Source organism: Oncorhynchus clarkii, chromosome 3 (assembly GCF_045791955.1).
Source record: "Oncorhynchus clarkii lewisi isolate Uvic-CL-2024 chromosome 3, UVic_Ocla_1.0, whole genome shotgun sequence".
Classification (NCBI taxonomy): domain Eukaryota; kingdom Metazoa; phylum Chordata; class Actinopteri; order Salmoniformes; family Salmonidae; genus Oncorhynchus; species Oncorhynchus clarkii.
Window position 1 is genome coordinate 65,856,185 of NC_092149.1, and position 19,135 is coordinate 65,875,319.

The 19,135-nt window shown below is 44.2% G+C and overlaps 1 protein-coding gene across 1 annotated transcript in view; it reads right to left on the reverse strand.

The window, feature by feature from the left end:
* Positions 1-19,135, reverse strand: part of LOC139401652 (titin-like) — a 178,632-nt gene that overhangs the window by 26,712 nt on the left and 132,785 nt on the right. Inside the window, exons 203-206 of the mRNA XM_071145731.1 lie at positions 1,847-18,958; positions 1,453-1,749; positions 459-1,046; positions 46-348 (exon numbers count right to left, since the gene is read on the reverse strand). Coding sequence (XP_071001832.1) covers positions 46-348; positions 459-1,046; positions 1,453-1,749; positions 1,847-18,958 — 18,300 coding nt within the window. The remainder of the gene's footprint in view (positions 1-45; positions 349-458; positions 1,047-1,452; positions 1,750-1,846; positions 18,959-19,135) is intronic.

The following is a 19,135-nucleotide window of genomic DNA, read 5'->3' on the forward strand; positions in this document are numbered from 1 at the left end:
CAGTAGTATTCAATCACGAAAATGACAGTAACCAAGTCGACTTACCGCAAGCGTCAATTGCAAGTACTGCGTCTGAGATTTTGCTGAGCGGACTGCATCCAGCTGCGTTTTCTGCTGTAACCCTGAACTCATAGATGAGGCCGGCAGCAATGTCTGGCACTTTGTAGTGTGTGGCACGGATAACAGTCTTGTTAACCTTCTGCCAACAGATGCTGTTTCTATCCTTTATTTCAAGGTGGTATCCAAAGACATGGCTTCCTCCATTGGAGGCTGGCTCCTTCCAGGCTACAGTGATGCTCTCTCTGGTTACAGATGTAACCATAGGAGCTGATGGAGCTACAGGGACGGCTAAAATGAAAGAAAATAATATTTTGTATATTCCGTATTTTTTAAATATGCAGATGTATATATACAGTACGAACAGAACACATTAATTAATAGAGTGGTATAAAACTCACTGTAGGGCAGATCTACTCTGACGGTTGGAGAGTCAATGTGCTCACTGACACCGTAGCGATTCTCAGCCCTGATTCTGAACTGGTACTCCAGTCCTGTTGTAAGCTTCATGATTTTCATGGTGCATCTTGCGACGGCCGAGGAGACCTCAGTCCAGTTGGCGTTGGTTGTTTCACGTTTGAGGATGATGTAATTTGAAATGGTGCTTCCACCATCATAACGAGGAGGACACCACTTCAGACTCACACTGTCTTCTGTCACGTCAGTCATTTCCACAGGACCAACTGGGGCGCTTGGTCTATCCAGGACCACAATGTTAACAAAAGACTTGGTGGTTCCACTTGTGTTGGAGGCACAGATGTCATACCTTCCTGAATCAATAGCAATGCTCTCACGAAGAGTAATGATGAGGTATTCAGGAGTTACTTCAGAGTTGAATCTCATAGTTGACTTCAGTGCAACATTGTCCTTTGAAAGAGAAACCTTTGGCATAGGTCTGCCAGTAAGTGGGATCTCACATTTCAGGTTTGATCCTGCTCTGACATAGACTGTATTGTGGGGGAACATCTTCATGTTGATCTCAGGAGGTTCTGTTGAAAGAATATGTATGATTATTAAGGAAAAGTAATAATTATTATCTATTTGAAGATGTCAAATCAAAATGAAACACTCTACATGTAAGAATATGTTTTTTAACCAGCTTTACACACATAATGTAGTACTCTATTGGATTATGCTCAGCAATTTTGTGCCCTCACTAGTTTGTGAAAATAAAATGAATATCAACAAGGTAGTTCTTTACCGCAGCGCCACCTTCATTATCTGGGGTATCCCATGTAACTGTTGCAGAGCTCTTTGTAACATCCTTAAACCCAACATGAGATGGTGGGCCAGGAGAGTCTAGAACCCTTACATTTAATGTACATGCAACTTTTCACTCTAACTGTGCCATTCAGGGGAAAGCCCGTTCCTAATGTTATGTGGGGAAAAACTCACCATGCTGGTCTTTAACTGTTACAGGCAGAATCATGTCTTTAGCATCACTGAACCCAGCGTGGTTTTCAGCACGAACTCTGAAGAAGTATTCAGCATTTTGCGTCAGACCATAGACCACAATGTGGGTGAACTTGGTGACACCAACTTTCACCCATTTATCCTGACCCTTCTCAAGAGCATCAATTTGGTAACTGGTGATTCTGCTACCTCCGTCTTGCTCGGGCTTTCCCCAAGCAAGTGAAACACTTTCCTTGGTGATATCGGTGACTCCAAGTGATGCTGGTGGGCTGGGTTTTTCTGAAATCAAGAAGAAACATGGACATTTTTATAACATCATATAATAAAAGAAACATCTTAAACTTAAATGTTTTTTCTATTTTCAATTCTACCATACCTGTAATCTTTGCTCCATCTTTGGTCTCAGCTGATACACCAACTCCATATTCATTTTCACCCATGACTCTAAAGTAGTATACTCCTCCCTCCACCAGGTCTGTTACTTTGTAGGTCAGACGATGGCAGGTATCTGTGAGTCTGGTCCATCCCTTTTTGCTTGCCTCACGAATATCAACGAGGTAGTTCTTTACCGCAGCGCCACCTTCATTATCTGGGGTATCCCATGTAACTGTTGCAGAGCTCTTTGTAACATCCTTAAACCCAACATGAGATGGTGGGCCAGGAGAGTCCAGAACCCTTACATTTAATGTACATGCAACTTTTCCAGCTATGTTTTGGAGAGTCACAGTATATTTTCCAGAGTCATCTCTTGTTGCTTGTTCCACTGTGATAGATGTGAAGGTATCAGTGGTATCAATACTGGCCCTCACTCTGAGGTCAACTCCAGCCTTGGTCCACATAACATTAGGAACGGGCTTTCCCCTGAATGGCACAGTTAGAGTGAATGAACTACCGTCCTTTACAATGAGTGTCTTTCGCATCTCATTGCTGATATCAAATACTGGTTCCTCTTCTCTCTCCTTTGCCACCTGTGGATCCGTAGGGGGGCTTGGTTCACTGAGACCAATCTTGTTGATTGATTTGACAACAAATATATATTCTGCTCCAGAAGTTAATCCAACGACTGTGAATTCAGTGTTCTTTGTGTTTGAAACACCGACACACCAGTCATCATCGTATTCATCTGTTCTCCTATATTCAACACAGTATCCTGTCACAGGAGCACCACCATCAAACAACGGCTTGTTCCATGAAAGAGAAACAGTAGTCTTGGAGGAGTCAATAACTTTAGGTTTAGATGGTGGAGATGGCAGGAATTGGGGATCCTCCGCCTTTGTTAGTTCGGTAGGAATACTTGGGAGGCTCAAGCCTGCAGCATTTTCTGCATAGACTCTATACTCATATTCAGCTCCCTCACGAAGATTGGATGCCTTGACCCTGAGGTCATACACAGGCTTTTTGTTCACTCGTACCCAGCGCAATCCAATTTTCTCTCGTTTCTCAATAACATAGCCATAAATGCTGCTTCCTCCATCGGATTCTGGTCTTTCCCAGCAGATTGTCATTGCATCACTTGTGATACTCGTGATTTGAACATCTGTTGGTGCTGCAGGGACAGTGTATGCATTCTTGGCTCTGGTGGGCTCACTCTCCAGGGCTTCACCGTCTCCATATTTGTTCACTCCCCTTACTCTGAAGATGTATTCATTTCCTTTAAGCAGTTTGGTGACTTTGCATGTTGAAGCTTTCATATCGCCATATACTAAAGTCCAGGCGAGGCGGCTGGTTTCACGTTTCTCAACAATGTAGTGCATGATTTCTGCACCACCATTTTCTTGAGGTGGTCCCCAGGTCAAAGTGCACTTCTCTGCTGTCAGACCAGTGACCGCCAATGGTCCAGAGGATGGTCCAGGGCGGTCAAGGACCTTACAGTTTACAGCCAAGGACCTTGTGCCAGCAACGTTCTGTAGAGTTACAATGTACTGGCCAGTGTCTCTTCTGATAGTGTCTCTGACTATTAATGTGGTGGTGCTGTGTGTTGAAGTAATCTCCACTCTTGCCTTGGCATCAATTTCTTTACCATCCTTTGTCCATGCAATGACTGGACGTGGACGCCCAGAAATATCTGCATCGATTCTCAAAATATCTCCAGCTTTGACAACTACTAATTGCCTAAACCTGTCTTCCAACTCAATGCGAGGTGAATCCACCTCATCCTTGACTGTGATGGCACCTGTGCTCAGTGATGGCTCACTGAGTAAGCCAGCTGCATTCTTTGCAATAACATGGAAGTCATATTGTACGTCCTCTGTAAGGCCTGTAATGTCAAAGTATGTGTCCTGGAGACTGGCGAAATTGCACTTCAGCCAACGGCCATCTGGAAGCTCCCTGCGTTCAACAATGTAGCCAGTCACCTTGGCTCCACCATCATTCTCTGGCGCCTGCCAAATAATGGAAACTGAAGTTCTTGTGATGTCAATGACCTCAAGGTTAACAGGTGGATCACAAGGATCTCTTGCAGCTACAGGCTCAGAGGCTTTGGTGCAAGGTCCAATTCCAGCAATATTCTGAGCATAAACACGGAACTCATACAGCAAGCCTTCCTCAATCCCAATCACTTTGTATTCTGTTTCAGCAATGATACCTCTGTTGATCTTTGTCCAGAGAATACTGCTATGGTCTTTCATTTCCAGGTGATAACCAATGATTGGACTTCCGCCGTCACTGGCTGGTTTACCCCATGCGACCAAAATGCCAGACTTTGTAGCATGGGCAACGTGGAGGGATGTGGGAAGGCCAGGTGTCTCGAAGGGGTACTGTGCAACAATTGGAGCGGAGTCCACAGCATGGCTCTTGCCGTAACGATTTTCAGCTGCAATACGGAACTGATATTCAGTGCCTTGTGTCAAGCGGGGAACTTTAATTGATGTTCTGGCAACTGTGGCTGAAACTATCTGCCATGTTGTAGTGGTAGTATCTCTCTTCTCCACAACATAGTTGTTGATTTGACATCCTCCATCGTAGAGTGGGGCATCCCAAGACAGTGAAATATTGTCAGCACTGACTTCATCTACCTTGATTGCACCTGGTGGGCCAGGTTTATCCAAGATGATAACAGCTATTGTCGCTGATTTCTTGCCAACTGTGTTGGTTAAATTGATCTCATACTTCCCAAAGTCCTCCCTGGTTGCGTCTTTGATAGTAATTTTCGATGAATTTTTTGCTGTAAGAACATTCACCCTAGTTGTCTGCTTCAATACAGCTCCATCTTTTTTCCATGCCACCTCAGGTTCAGGTCTGCCTCTGAATGGAACATCAATCTTCAGATCATCTCCTGCCTTGACACTGTATGTGTTGAACATCAGATCGATGATAGGTTCGATTGTAATGTCCTTTACTACGACAGGGTCTGCCAGTGACTTAGGTTCACTCTTGCCTTTGTCATTGACAGCAGTAATCCTAAATGAATATTCCTCACCAGTTGTGAGTCCACCAATAGTTGCTTCCAATGCTTTAATCTCAGTGCATACAGTCCATTTCTCATCGCCCATGGTTTTCATTTCTACTGTATAGCTTGTGATTTTGCTACCACCATCATGATCAGGCTTTTCCCATGCGAGACTCACACTGTCGCGAGTAACATCTACAACCGTAACTTTGCCAGGAGGCAAGGGGGCTTGGGATACCTTGATTGGATCTGTTGTTTCTGCTGCCAAACCCACACCAAGCTCATTGACAGCTTTGACGCGGAAATAGTAAATTCCGCCCTCCTTAAGGTCATCAATCTTCATGGAATTTCTTACACAGTTATTTGAAACACTTGTAAATGCCAGTCTTGTGTTATCTCTCTTTTCCACAATGTAATGGGTGACCTTAGCTCCACCGTCAATCATAGGAGGCTCCCAGGATAGTGATACAGAATCTCTCTTAATATCCTTGACTTCAAAGTTCTCAGGGGCACTTGGTGAGTCCAACACCCTGACATTAATGAATGCTGATTTTTGACCACTAAGGTTCTCAAGAGTCAACACATACTTGCCAGTGTCAAATCTATTGACATTGTCGATGACAAGCATTGTGTAGGAGCTTGTGACCTCAATTTGTGCACGCTCAGTAAGAGGGCCATCCATCTTGGACCACTTTACTTCAGGTTCAGGTTTTCCTTTGATTGTCACAAACAAACGCAGTGTTGCACTTGCCCGTACTTGGACCATTTTCCTAAGGTCTGAATCAAGTTCAATCTCAGGGGCCTCAAGTCTTTCAGATGCAACTACAGACCCTGGAACATCAACATGCTCACCAACTCCTTCAATGTTAATTGCACAGATGCGGAAATAGTATTCAGCATTTTCTCTCAGTTTTTTCACAGTAAAGTGTGTTGCTTGTACACCAGTTGGCGGTGTACAGGTTATCCATTCTTCATCTCCTTCTTCTCTCATCTCAACAACATATCCTTTGATGGCTGCTCCACCATCATAGATGGGTCTTGTCCATGAGAGTGACACAGTTGTGCTTGAGTGGTCTGTCACCTTAGGGTTGTTAGGAGGACCAGGTGGATATGTGGCATCACAGGCTTTTATGTATTCTGTTGGTGCACTTGGCACTCCCACACCAGCAGCATTTTCAGCAGACACTCTGAACTCATAGGAATGTCCCTCGGTGAGTCCGGTACATCTGAACCTGATGTCATTAAGTCTTTTCTTGTTACATTTTGTCCATCTAATGCCCTCTTTATCTCGTTTCTCCAGGACATAGCCATCAATATCTGAGCCACCATTATCTGCTGGACGTTCCCATGTAAGGACCATTGAGTCCCTTGTAATAGCACTTGCTTCAGGTGTTGAGGGAGCACTGGGTGTCACAAAAGGATTACGTGCAATAACTGGGTCTGATTCAAGAGGTTCGCCAATGCCAAACTTATTTACTGCTGTAACTCTGAAGATGTACTCATTGCCAGGCAAGAGTTTAGTCACTTTGTAGCTGACAGCTTGGATTCTGGGTTCGACTACAGTCCATGACAATCTGCTGGTTTCCCTCTTTTCAATTATATAATGAGAACAGCTGGCACCGCCATCATGTAATGGATGACTCCAGTGAAGATAGGCTTTCTCGGAAGTCACGCCAGTTATCTTCATTGGACCTTCGGGTGGACCAGGTCTATCAAGGACTTTCACGTTGACGGGAATAGATTTTGTTCCACCAACGTTGTTAAGACTCAGGACAAAGTGTCCACCATCTACTCTGATACATTCCTTGACTGTTAGAATAGTACGTTGAATGGTTGTTTTGATCTCCATTCTTGGGGTAGTTTGGTCGATTTCTTTTCCATCTTTCAACCATGTGATTTCAGGGAGTGGTTTCCCCAAAATATCAGCATCAATAGCAAATGTTTCACCAGCATGGATGACAATACAGTCCTTGAATTTGGGATCCATTGATGCTGTTGGTGCTTCAATTTCATCTTTAGCAGTAATAGCTCCAGTGCTTTCAGAGGGAGCACTGAAAATACCAGATGCATTCCTTGCAATTACTCTAAACTCATACTCACACTCTTCAGTCAGACCTGAGATTGTGAATTGAGTCTCAATTACATTTGTGAAGCTAGCCTTCATCCAACGGGCATCAGGAAGCTTCTTCCTTTCAACAACATAGCCTGTGATCAGGCTACCACCATCATACTGGGGCTTTTTCCATGACAGTGTAACGTGGTTCCTGGTAATATCAATAGCCTCAGGGGTACCAGGTGGATCACATGGGTCTCTGGCGACACAAACATCAGAAATCTTACTAGGTGGACTCAAGCCAGCAATGTTCTCAGCAAAGACCTTGAATTCATACTCAATGCCCTCTTCGAGTTCATTTGTTTTGAATCGACAGTCAGGAATGAGCAGTTTGTTCAACTTCGTCCAGAGAATGCTGTTCTTCTCTTTGCGTTCGAGGTGGTAACCAAGGATTGGACTACCTCCATCACTGGTTGGTACTTTCCATTCAACAACCATGTGATCCTTTGTCACTGATGACACAAATGGAGTACCAGGTGCAAGAGGTTCACTGAAAGGATATTGCACAACAACAGCTGCTGAGTCCAATGACGGACTCTTTCCATATCTGTTTTCTGCAAACACCCTAAACTGGTATTCAGTACCGGTTTTCAGCTTGGTAACTTTGATAGTTGTTCTTGCAATGGTTGCAGACACACACTGCCATGCTACAGTTGTTGTGTCACGCTTTTCCACAATGTAATTGTTTATTTGACAACCTCCTGTGTACGCAGGTGGTTCCCATGCGAGGTTGACATAATTGGAACTCACTTCCTCAATCTTTATAGGTCCTGTGACTGGGCCAGGTTTATCAAGGATGATCACTCCGATTTCTGCAACTTTTTCTCCTATACTGTTGGTAGCTGTGATTTTGTACTTGCCAGAATCCGCTCTGGTTGCCTCTTTTATAGCAAGGATTGTTGATGATGCTGTTCTTGAAACATTCAACCTGGTTGTCTCTTTAATTGCCTGTCCATCCTTTGTCCATACCACTTTTGGTGCTGGGCGTCCTCTCACTGGTATTTCTATCTTCAGATCTTCACCATGTTGGACACTAAAGGTGTTGAATGCCATTACGAAACTTGGTTCAATAGTTAGATCTTTAGCTGTGACAGGGGCAGCTAATACCCTTGTGTCACTCTTTCCTTTGTCATTAAAGGCTGAAACTCTGAATTGGTATTCTTGACCTGCGGTTAGGCCTTCTACAGTTCCCTCACATGTTTTTGTGGTTGTGGATAGGATCCATTCCTCTGATCCTGCAGGCAGCATTTCTATGTAGTATCCCATTATTCTACTTCCACCGTCATGGTCTGGTTTTTCCCATGCCATTGAGGCAGTTGTCTTAGTCACTTCAGTCAATGTGATCTTTCCTACAGGCAGAGGGACTTCTGATGTCTTCACTGGCTCAGCTGTTTCTGCTGCCAGGCCTACACCATATTCATTCTCAGCCATAACTCTGAAGTAATAAATAACCCCCTCAATGAGATCTCCCACATGGAAACTGTTCCTTGTACACTTGTTTGAAATGTTGGAATAAGCTTTCCTAGTGGATTCACGCTTCTCAACAAAGTAATGCTTGACCCTCGCACCTCCATCAATGAGTGGGGGCTCCCAAACAAGATTGACAGAGTTTTTCTTAATATCTTTCACTGTGAAGTTTACGGGTGCTCCTGGTGTATCAAGTACTTTGACGGAAACAAATGCAGACTTGGAACCACTGCTGTTTTCCAGGGTCAGAGTGTACTTTCCAGCATCATTTCTGTCACAGATGTCTACTGACAGTTGAGTAAAATCGGCGCCTTTCTCAATTTGAACTTTGTTAGTGAAGTCACCCTCATCCTTGGACCAGCTTATTTCTGGAGTAGGACGTCCTTTGAATGGAATATTGATCCTCATGGAACCTCCAGCACGCACAACGACTCCTTTCCTTAGCTCTGAATCCAGCTCAATCTCTGGGGCGAACATTGCATCCACTGGTTTTACAGTTCCTAAAATCTCAGCAGGTTCACCAACACCCAATTTATTGATGGCACATACCTGCACCTTATATTCTTGATGCTCGATAAGTTTGGTGATTTTGAATGTAGTGGCATTCACTCCTGTTGGTGGTGTGCATAGAGTCCATTCCTCCTCATCGGCTTTGCAGATCTCCACAGCATATCCCTGGATATTGACACCACCGTCATAAATGGGCCTACTCCATGCGAGTGTAATGGAGTTCTTGGTAGTATCAACCACATGTGCATTAGTGGGAGCGCCAGGTTCAAATGTTGGATCACAGGCTTTGGTGTAAGGAGTTGGTTCAGTTGGTTGGCCGATTCCTGCAGCATTCTCAGCAGATAATCTGAATTCATATTCATGATCCTCTGTCAGGCCTGTCACTCTGAAGCGAAGGTCTGTGACTCTGCGTTTGTTGCATTTTGTCCATCTGATTCCGGCTCTATCTCTCTTCTCAACAATGTAACCAGCAATCTCACTTCCACCATCAACCTCTGGGCGAGTCCAGCACACAGTCATGGAATCCCTGGCAATATTGGCTATTTCCAATTCTTGAGGTGGTCCAGGAGTAACAAATTGATTTCTCATTATAACTGGGGCTGATTCAAGAGGTTCACCAGTACCAAATTTGTTGACAGCCATAACACGGAATATGTACTCATTTCCCTTCAGAAGCTTTGTGACTTTGAACATTGTAGCTCCACAATCACTAGCAACCACAGTCCATGCAAGACGGCTAGTTTCTCTCTTTTGAATGACGTAGTGGGAAATACTGCTTCCACCGTCAGCTCTTGGAGGAAGCCAGGACAGTGAACATTTCTCACATGTGACATTGCTAACAGTGAGGGGTCCCTGAGAGGGCCCAGGTCTGTCCAGTACTCTCACATTGAACGTTGCAGTTTTATCTCCAGCAACATTAGTTAGAAGCAACGTATATTGTCCTCCATCCACTCTGATAGCATCTTTGACAACAAGCTTTGCTTGGAAATCTGAGTTCATAATCTCAGCCCTTGCTGAGTTCTCCACTAATGCATCCCTCTTGAACCATTGAGCTGCTGGAATTGGCTTTCCTTGTACAGCGGCCTCAAGTGTAAATGTTTCCCCAGCATTGATGATAACAACCTGGCTGTACACTGAGTCAACTTCACATTTTGGTGGATCAACTTCATCCTTTGCTGTGATGGATCCGGTGCTCTGAGAGGGCTTGCTGATAGATCCAGCGGCATTCCTAGCTATGACTCTGAAGTCATATTTGCAATCCTCAGTTAGACCCAAAACTGTGAATACAGTTTCAATGACATTTGTGAAACTTGCCTTCATCCATCTTCCCTCTGGGAGATCGCGTTTCTCCACCACATAGCCTGTGATCAGACTGCCACCATCATACTGTGGTCTTGTCCACTTTAGTTTCACAGAGTGCCTGGTTACAATGATAGCCTCTGGGGTGCCAGGAGGATCACATGGGTCACGTGCCACATATCCCTCAGAGAGTTTGCTGCACGCGCCAATGCCAACGATATTCTCAGCAGACACTCTAAACTCATATTCTATACCTTCCTCCAAAGGAGTAGATTTAAATCTACAGTCTTGGATGAGGGATTTATTGATCTTTGTCCAAAGGATACTGTTCTTTTCCTTTCTCTCAATGTGATAGCCGAAAATGGCACTGCCTCCATCTGAAATGGGTTTGTGCCATTCCACAACCATGTAATCCTTAGTATATGAAGATACGTAAGGTGTTCCTGGTGGTCCTGGCTCCTTGAAGGGATACTGGGCAAGGACAGGTTCAGAATCAATAGCATAACTTTTGCCATATCTGTTTTCAGCAAAGATCCTAAATTGGTATTCTGCACCTGTTTTTAGATTTGTCACTTTCAGGGTATTTCTCGCCACAGTGGCAGAGACTACAACCCAGTTAGTTGTGGTTGTATCTCTTTTCTGGACAACGTAATTTGAAATTGGGCAGCCACCAGTGTATGAGGGTGGTTCCCAGGTAAGTGTGATACTTTCAGCACTTATGTCATCCATCTTGATTGGGCCTGTTGGTGGGCCAGGTTTATCTAGTGTGATTACTTCAATGGTGGCATCTTTGGATCCAAGCATATTGGTAATATTAATACTATACAATCCACCATCATCTTTTGTTGCTTCTTTGATGGTTAGATGTGTGTTGCGTGCACTGTCGACAACATTAACTCTTGTGGTTTGTTTCAGGGCAGCACCATCTTTTGTCCATGTAATGACTGGTTTAGGATGTCCAGCAATGGGTACTTCAATCTTCAGATCATAGCCAACCTGTACGCTGTACTGTGTTAATTTAGGTCTTATGTCAGGTTCAACGACAAGGTCCTTTGCTACTACTGGACTGGCCAGAAGTCTAGAGTCACTCTTTCCTTTGCTATTAACAGCAATTACTCTGAATTGATACTCCTCTCCTTGGGCTAAGCTAGTGACAGTAGTTTCAAGGTATTTACATTGAGCACATAGTGTCCATTTGTCACTATCTTTGGCTTGCATTTCAATCTCATAATGGCTTATTCTGCTGCCTCCATCATGATCTGGTTTCTCCCACTTAAGAGAGACACTGTTCCGTGTCACGTCTAGAACTGTAACTTTACCGGGAGGTTGAGGTACCTCTGAAATCTTTACGGGTTCAGGGGTCTCTGCAGGTAAGCCAATGCCCCACTCGTTTTCAGCAAGAACTCTGAAGAAATAGATACTTCCCTCCACAAGTGGTTCAATCTTCCATGACATCTTATGACAGGTTGTGACAGGGGAATACACTTTCCTAGTGCTTTCTCGTTTCTCAACATGATATTGCTTAATTTTAGACCCACCATCCAAAATAGGTGGCTCCCAAGTAAGGGTGACTGAATTCTTTGTTATCTCCTTGATAGCGAAATTTGCAGGCATACTAGGTGAATCAAGTACTCTGACACTGATGAAGACAGATTTAACTCCACTGGAATTCTCTGCAGTAACAGTGTACTTGCCAGTGTCAAATCTGTCAACATTTTCAATCAGGAGTGAAGCATAACTGCTTGTATTGTCAATCTGTGCCGTCTCCTTGAGTTCTCCATCAGCCTTTCCCCATTTCAGTTCAGGAGCCGGCCGTCCCCTAACAGGAATGAACAACCTAAGAGCGCTTCCAGCTCTGACATTAATCATCTTCCTCATGTCAGCATCAAGCTCAAGATCTGGTGCTTCCAATTTCTCCTCTAGAAGAACTGATCCAGGGACATCTGCATGCTCACCAACACCAACCTTGTTTATGGCACAGACCCTGAATTTATACTCATGCTTCTCGAGTAGTTTTCTAACTGTAAATGTAGTGTGTGTGATTCCGGCAGGGGGAGTGCATATTGTCCATTCATCAGATGCTCCTTCACAGGCCTCCACTAAGTATCCTTGAATCTCACAGCCACCATCATAGATAGGTTTGCCCCATGACAAGGACACGGATGTTCTTGTTGTGTCAGTCACTTTGGGATTATTTGGTGGACCTGATGTGAAGATAGCATCCAATGCCTTGTAGTAAATAGTTGGTTCACTTGGTTTACCAACGCCAGCAGCATTCTCAGATGAAACTCGGAACTCATAACTGCGGTTTTCAAGAAGACCTGCTACTCTGAAGCGCAGCTCACTCACTGTACGCTTATTGCATCTGGTCCAGCGCACACCTTCTTTATCACGCTTCTCAATAACAAATCCAGAAATGGCATTTCCACCATCGTTTTCAGGTCTTTCCCAGGTTACCACCATTGAATCTTTTGTGATGGTAGAGACTTCCACATCTGTGGGTGGATCAGGTGTTACAAATTGATTTCTGGAAATCATTGGCTCAGATTCAAGAGCTTCACCAATTCCGTATTTGTTCACAGGAATCACTCGGAAGACATACTCATTTCCAGGAACAAGTTTTATGATCTTAAGATTTAGAGTCTGCACTTTAGGTTCAACCAGAGTCCAAACCAATCTGCTAGTCTCTCTCTTCTCAACGATGTAATGAGAAACATCACTACCTCCATCTTGTGCTGGTGGTCTCCAGGCAATACAAGCCTTTTCACTTGTGACTCCATAGATAGAAATTGGGCCTCCGGGTGGACCAGGTCTGTCTAACACTTTGACATTGATGTGCACTGACTTCTCTCCACCTACATTTTTCAAAAGTAGGATATATTGGCCTCCATCAACACGGATTGCCTCCTTAACACTCAATGATGCTTTAAAAGCGGTGTTCTTTATCTCAAGACGTGCAGCCTCCTTTATTTCGACATCGTTTTTCATCCAATGGACTGAGGGTACAGGTTTGCCGAAAATATCTGCACAAAGGTTGAACGATTCACCTGCCATCAGAACAATTGTTGAAGAGTACTTTGAGTCCATCTCTATTTTGGGAGGATCAACTTCATCCTTTGCTGTTATAGACCCAGTGCTCTCAGATGGAAGACTGTAAACACCTGCTGCATTTCTTGCAATTACACGGAACTCATAGCACTGGTCTTCGACTAAGCCAGTAACAATAAATTGTGTCTCAATGACATTGGCGAAACTGGCCTTCATCCAGCGCCCTTCAGGCAGCTCTTTCTTCTCCACAAAGTAGCCAGTGATTTTGCTACCTCCATCTAACTCTGGCTTAGTCCATTGGAGAGTGACAGCTCCTCTTGTGACAATGACAGCTTCAGGCTTGCCTGGACTGTCACAGGGGTCTCTTGCAACACGGATTTCTGACAATTTGCTTGCTTTGCCAACGCCAACAATATTTTCAGCATAAACTCTGTACTCATATTCAATACCTTCATCAAGACCACTGAGCTTGAACCTCAAGTCTGGGATCAGTTGTTTGTTCTGTTTAACCCAGAGGAGGCTGTTTTTCTCCTTACTCTCGAGGTGATATCCCAAAATCTTGCTCCCGCCATCACTACCAGGCTTCTCCCATACGATAACCATGCTGTCCTTTGTAGATGATTGTACAATTGGGGTCCCTGGTGCACTTGGGAGATCAAATGGATATTGAGCAACAATATTTTCTGATATAAGTACTGGACTCTTTCCATATCTGTTTTCAGCAGCAATCCTGAACTGATATTCACACCCAGTCTTCAACCGAGCTGCTTTAATGGTGGTTCTTGCAACTGTTGCAGACACAATCTGCCAGTTTGTGGTGGACGTTTCCCTCTTTTCTACTACATAGTTGTTAATGGCACAACCACCCACATATGTAGGTGGGTTCCAGGACAGTACCACACTGTCAGAAGTGACTTCATCAACAGTGATTGGGCCAGTTGGAGGACCAGGCTTATCAAGAACAACAACTGCAATATCCACTGTTGATTCACCAGCTGTGTTTACAAGTTTGATGGTGTACTTTCCCACATCCTCCCTGCTGGCTTCCTTGACCACAAGATGCAAATGTGTATCAGTAGCATCAGCATTGACTCTGGTTGTTTCTTTTAGTGCCACACCATCCTTGAGCCAGGTCACAACTGCTTTGGGGCGAGCAGCATATGGCAAATCTATCTTGAGATCATCTCCTGCCAATACACTGAATGTGGTGAACAGCAGCTTGAATACTGGCGCAATAACAAGATCTTTGGCTACCACAGGTACACTAAGTAGACGAGGATCACTGGTTCCTTTTTCGTTATGTGCTGACACACGGAACATATATTCTTCACCTTGTGTCAGTCCAAGAACAACAGCCTGTGTGATTTTTGCAACAGCACACTGGGTCCAAGTTTCACTGTCTTTGCCATGCATCTCAACAATATATCCTGAGATTCTGCTACCTCCATCGTGATCTGGTTTTTCCCAAGACAGAGAGACACTGGTGCCTGTGACATCAACAAGGGTTACTTTGCCTGGTGGAAGTGGTTTTTCTGATACTCTGACTGCCTCAGGAGTCTCTATTGGAAGTCCAATGCCAAATTCATTTTCAGCCAGAATTCTGAAGAAATATGTGTTTCCTTCCTCCAGGCCACCAATCTTCCAGCTAGATTTAACGCATTGAGCACAAACTGTGGAGTAAGCTTTTCGTGTTGATTCACGTTTCTCCACAACGTAGTTTCTAATTCTGGAGCCACCATCAATAAGGGGTGCATCCCACATGAGTGATACTGAGTCTCTGGTGACCTCCCTGATTATGAGGCTTTGTGGTGCTCCAGGTGTGTCCAGCACTCTGACATTCACATATGCAGTTTTGCTTCCTGAGGCATTTTCCACTGTCAACATGTACTTTCCACTGTCAAATCTGTCAACATTTTCAACCATAAGAGCAGTAAATGATGATGTGGTGTCAATAGTTGCTCTCGTAACAGGCTCTCCATTTTCTCTGGACCACTTGACATCAGGAGTTGGTCTTCCTTTAATAGGTACAAAGAGTCTCAATGTGCCGCAAGCTCTAATGCAGACAACCTTACGAAGCTCTGCACCAAGGTCAATATCAGGAGGAAGCAGCCTGTCCTCTGCAATTGGTGTGCCAGGCACTTGTGCTGGCTCTCCAACCCCTTCACAGTTAATTGCGCAAATGTTGATTTTATAATCTTGGTTTTCTACCAGGTTAGTGATGGTAAATGATGTCCCAACTAATCCCTTCTTAGGGGTCCGAATTGTCCATTCATCTTCCTCAGGTAGACAGGTCTCTACAACGTATCCAATGATATCAGAACCACCATCATATACAGGTTTGTTCCAGGCAACTGTAATGGATGATTTGGTTGTGTCTAAGACTCTTTGATTTCCAGGTGGTCCAGGTTGGAAGATTGTGTCTACTGCCTTGTAGAATTCACTGGAAGGACTTGGTGTACCTAAACCAGCATTGTTTTCTGCTATGATTCTGAATTCATATTCATGCCCTGGTGTGAGCCCCGATACTTTGAACCTCAGGTCAGTTACAGTCCTCTTGTTGCATTTAACCCAGCGAAGACCGGTTTTGTCTCTCCTTTCAACAACATAGTTGAAGATGTCGCTTCCACCGTCGTGATCAGGGCGTTCCCAGCAAACAACCATGGTGTTCTTTGTGATGGTCGTTACCTCAGGTGTTGATGGAGCATCAGCTGGCACATATGGATTTGTAGAAACCATTGGGTCGGATTCAAGGGGCTCTCCAGTTCCATACATGTTGACAGCCATAACTCTGAAGATATACTCGTTACCCTTCAACAACTTGGTTACCTTAAACCGGTTAACTTGTAAGTCTGTTGCTACATTTGTCCAAGCAAGTCTACTTGTTTCACGTTTCTCAATGATGTAGTGCAGAATCTTTGCACCTCCATCATGTGATGGTGGCAGCCATGAGAGGATACATTTCTCAGCAGTGACGTCTGTAACAGCAAGTGGACCATCTGGAGGTCCAGGTCTATCAAGAATCTTAACATTGAAGGTATGCTTTGCAAAACCACCCGGATTGCTGGCAGTTAAAGTGAATGTGCCACCGCACCTTCTTAGAGAATCTTTGTTGACTAAGGTTGTAGAAAAGTCATAGAGTTTGATTTCCAACTTGGCTGTATCTTCAAGTTCCTTCCCGTCTTTGGTCCATACCAGTGTTGGTATTGGTCTGCCTGTTACGCTGGCAGCAAGTTTGAAGACATCTCCCGCTTTCACAACCACAGTACTATTATAGATTGTATCAACTTCAAGTTTGGGCTCCTCAACATCATCTCTGCAAGTGATTTCCTCTGATGGTAGAGATGGCTTACTGAGACCGCCAGCTGAGTTTCTTGCCATAACATGGAACTCATAAGTAGCATCCTCTGTGAGACCGCTAACAGTGAATGTTGTCTCAAGGACGTTGCTATAGTTGGCCTTGAGCCAGCGTCCGTCTGGGAGTTCTCTTTTTTCTACTTGGTACCCAGTTATTGAGAATCCTCCATCACCTTCAGGTCTTGTCCACTGAAGAGTCACCTCATGTCTGGTTACATTCAATGCTATTGGTTGGCCAGGTGGGTCCACTGGATCCAGAGCAAAGGTAGTCTCAGAATGCTTGCTTGCCCTGCTCAAACCAGCCATGTTTTCAGCAATAACGCGGAACTCATAGGCGATTCCGTCCACCAAGCCTGTTGATTTGAACATGTTCCCTACTACAAGTGCTTTGCTGATCTTCTGCCACAGGATACTGTTCTTCTCTTTCCTTTCAATGTGATATCCCAAAATGGGGCTTCCACCATCGGAAGCTGGTTCATCCCAGCTAATAGTCATAGAATCCTTGTTGAAGTGGACAATTTCAGGAATGCCTGGTTGACCTGGCACATCAAATGGATAAGCAGCAACCACTTGTTCTGAGACTATACAGGGTCCAATGCCATACCTGTTCTGGGCTTTAACACGGAACTGATACATGATTCCTGTTGTGAGACGAGCAGCCTTGAATGTTGTACGTATAACCGTTGCTGCTAATTCAACCCATGATGTGCCTGTGGTTTCTCTAGCCTCAACAATGTAATTGTTAATGGGTACACCGCCATCATTCTCTGGACCTTCCCATGATAAGAGAATGTAGTCACAAGAAACTTCTTCAAGCTTAATTGGTCCAGTAGGAGATCCTGGAATATCGTGGACTTCAACAGTAATTGTCTCTGTCGTTGTTCCAAGTATATTCTTGCCAGTCATCGAAAATTGACCACCATCGCTCCTTTTGATCTCATTGATGTGGAGAGTAGTTGAGGTTGCAGTAGTATCCGTATTGATTCTCTGCGTCTGTTTAAGTGTGTCCTCACCTCTCTTCCATGAAACTGCTGGTCTGGGGCGACCCAGAACAGGAATTTCAACCTTCACATTATCACCAGCCTTAGCAATGACCAAAGACTGGTAGACTCCACGTAGGTCAAATGCAGGCGCTGTTGTTTGCTCTCTAATGATAGCAGGTCTGCTTTCACGTGGATCACTTCTGCCAGAGCTGTTGACTGCCATGATGCGGAACACATACTCCATATTTTCAATGAGATCTGTGGCTGTGTAGTCAAGAGCTTTTACAGTTGTTACATGGGTCCATGTCTCTGTGTCCTTCTTCTGTGCTTCAATAACGTATCCAGTAATCCTACTGCCACCATCATGTTTTGGCTTCGTCCATGCAAGGCTTGCGGTGTCCGCTGACACGTCAGTGACGTACAGATTTTCAGGGGCAGTAGGTGCTTGGGATGCTCTGATTGTCTCAGGTGTCTCTGCTGGCTCGCCAACGCCCAGATCATTTTCAGCAGATACTCTGAAGTAATATTCAGAGCCTTCATCCAAGTTGTCAAATTTGAAGGAGCATTTCTGCCAGGTTGTAGTGATTACTGTGTAAGCCTTTCTTGTGGCCTCTCGCTTCTCAATGACGTAGTTAATGATCTTTGATCCACCATCAATAATGGGTATTTCCCACTGCATAGTGATACTTGTTTTGGTGATTTCACGTGGTATCAGGTTCACAGGTGGTCCTGGTGAATCCAGTACTCTGACGTTAACAAATCCATCTCTCTTACCAGCAACATTCTCTAATGACAGCATGTATTTTCCAGCATCATATCTTGTGCAGTCAGGGATAACCAGGAGAGTATAAGACTCCGTAATATCAATGTGTTCACGGCCACCTTTACCAAGAATGGCATCATCTTTCATCCAGGTTACTTCAGGAACTGGACGTCCTTTAATTGGCACAAAGATACGAATGGATCCACGGACCCTGACAACAAGGGTTCTTCTATACTCAGCATCAAGCTCATAGTCGGGAAGTGTCTCACGGTCCTTAAGTTCAACAATTTCTTCAACCACTGCTGGTTCACCAACTCCCTCTGTATTCATGGCTCTGACTCTGAAATAGTAGTTCCCACCAGCCTTCAGGTCTGACACAACGTATTCTGTAATTCTCAATCTTGTGACGTCTGTGACCCAATCGTCATGTCCTTCCTTCTTGTGCTCAACAATGTATCCTGCTACATCCAGGCCACCATCATAGTGGGGTCTACCCCAGTTGAATGTGGCTGTTGTCTTGGTGGTGTCAGTAATTCTTGGGTTGGAGGGAGGTCCTGGTGGATCTAAAAAGAAGAAAGAGAAGACATATATCAAGACTTGTTATCACCTGGTAAATCAAATCAAATCAAATCTTGATTTGGTATTATTAGATCTACTGGTTTACACTTCATAAAAAACGTTCATAAAAATATTTGAATTGTATTTATTATGGTAAATTAAGAACAATTTCTTATTTACAA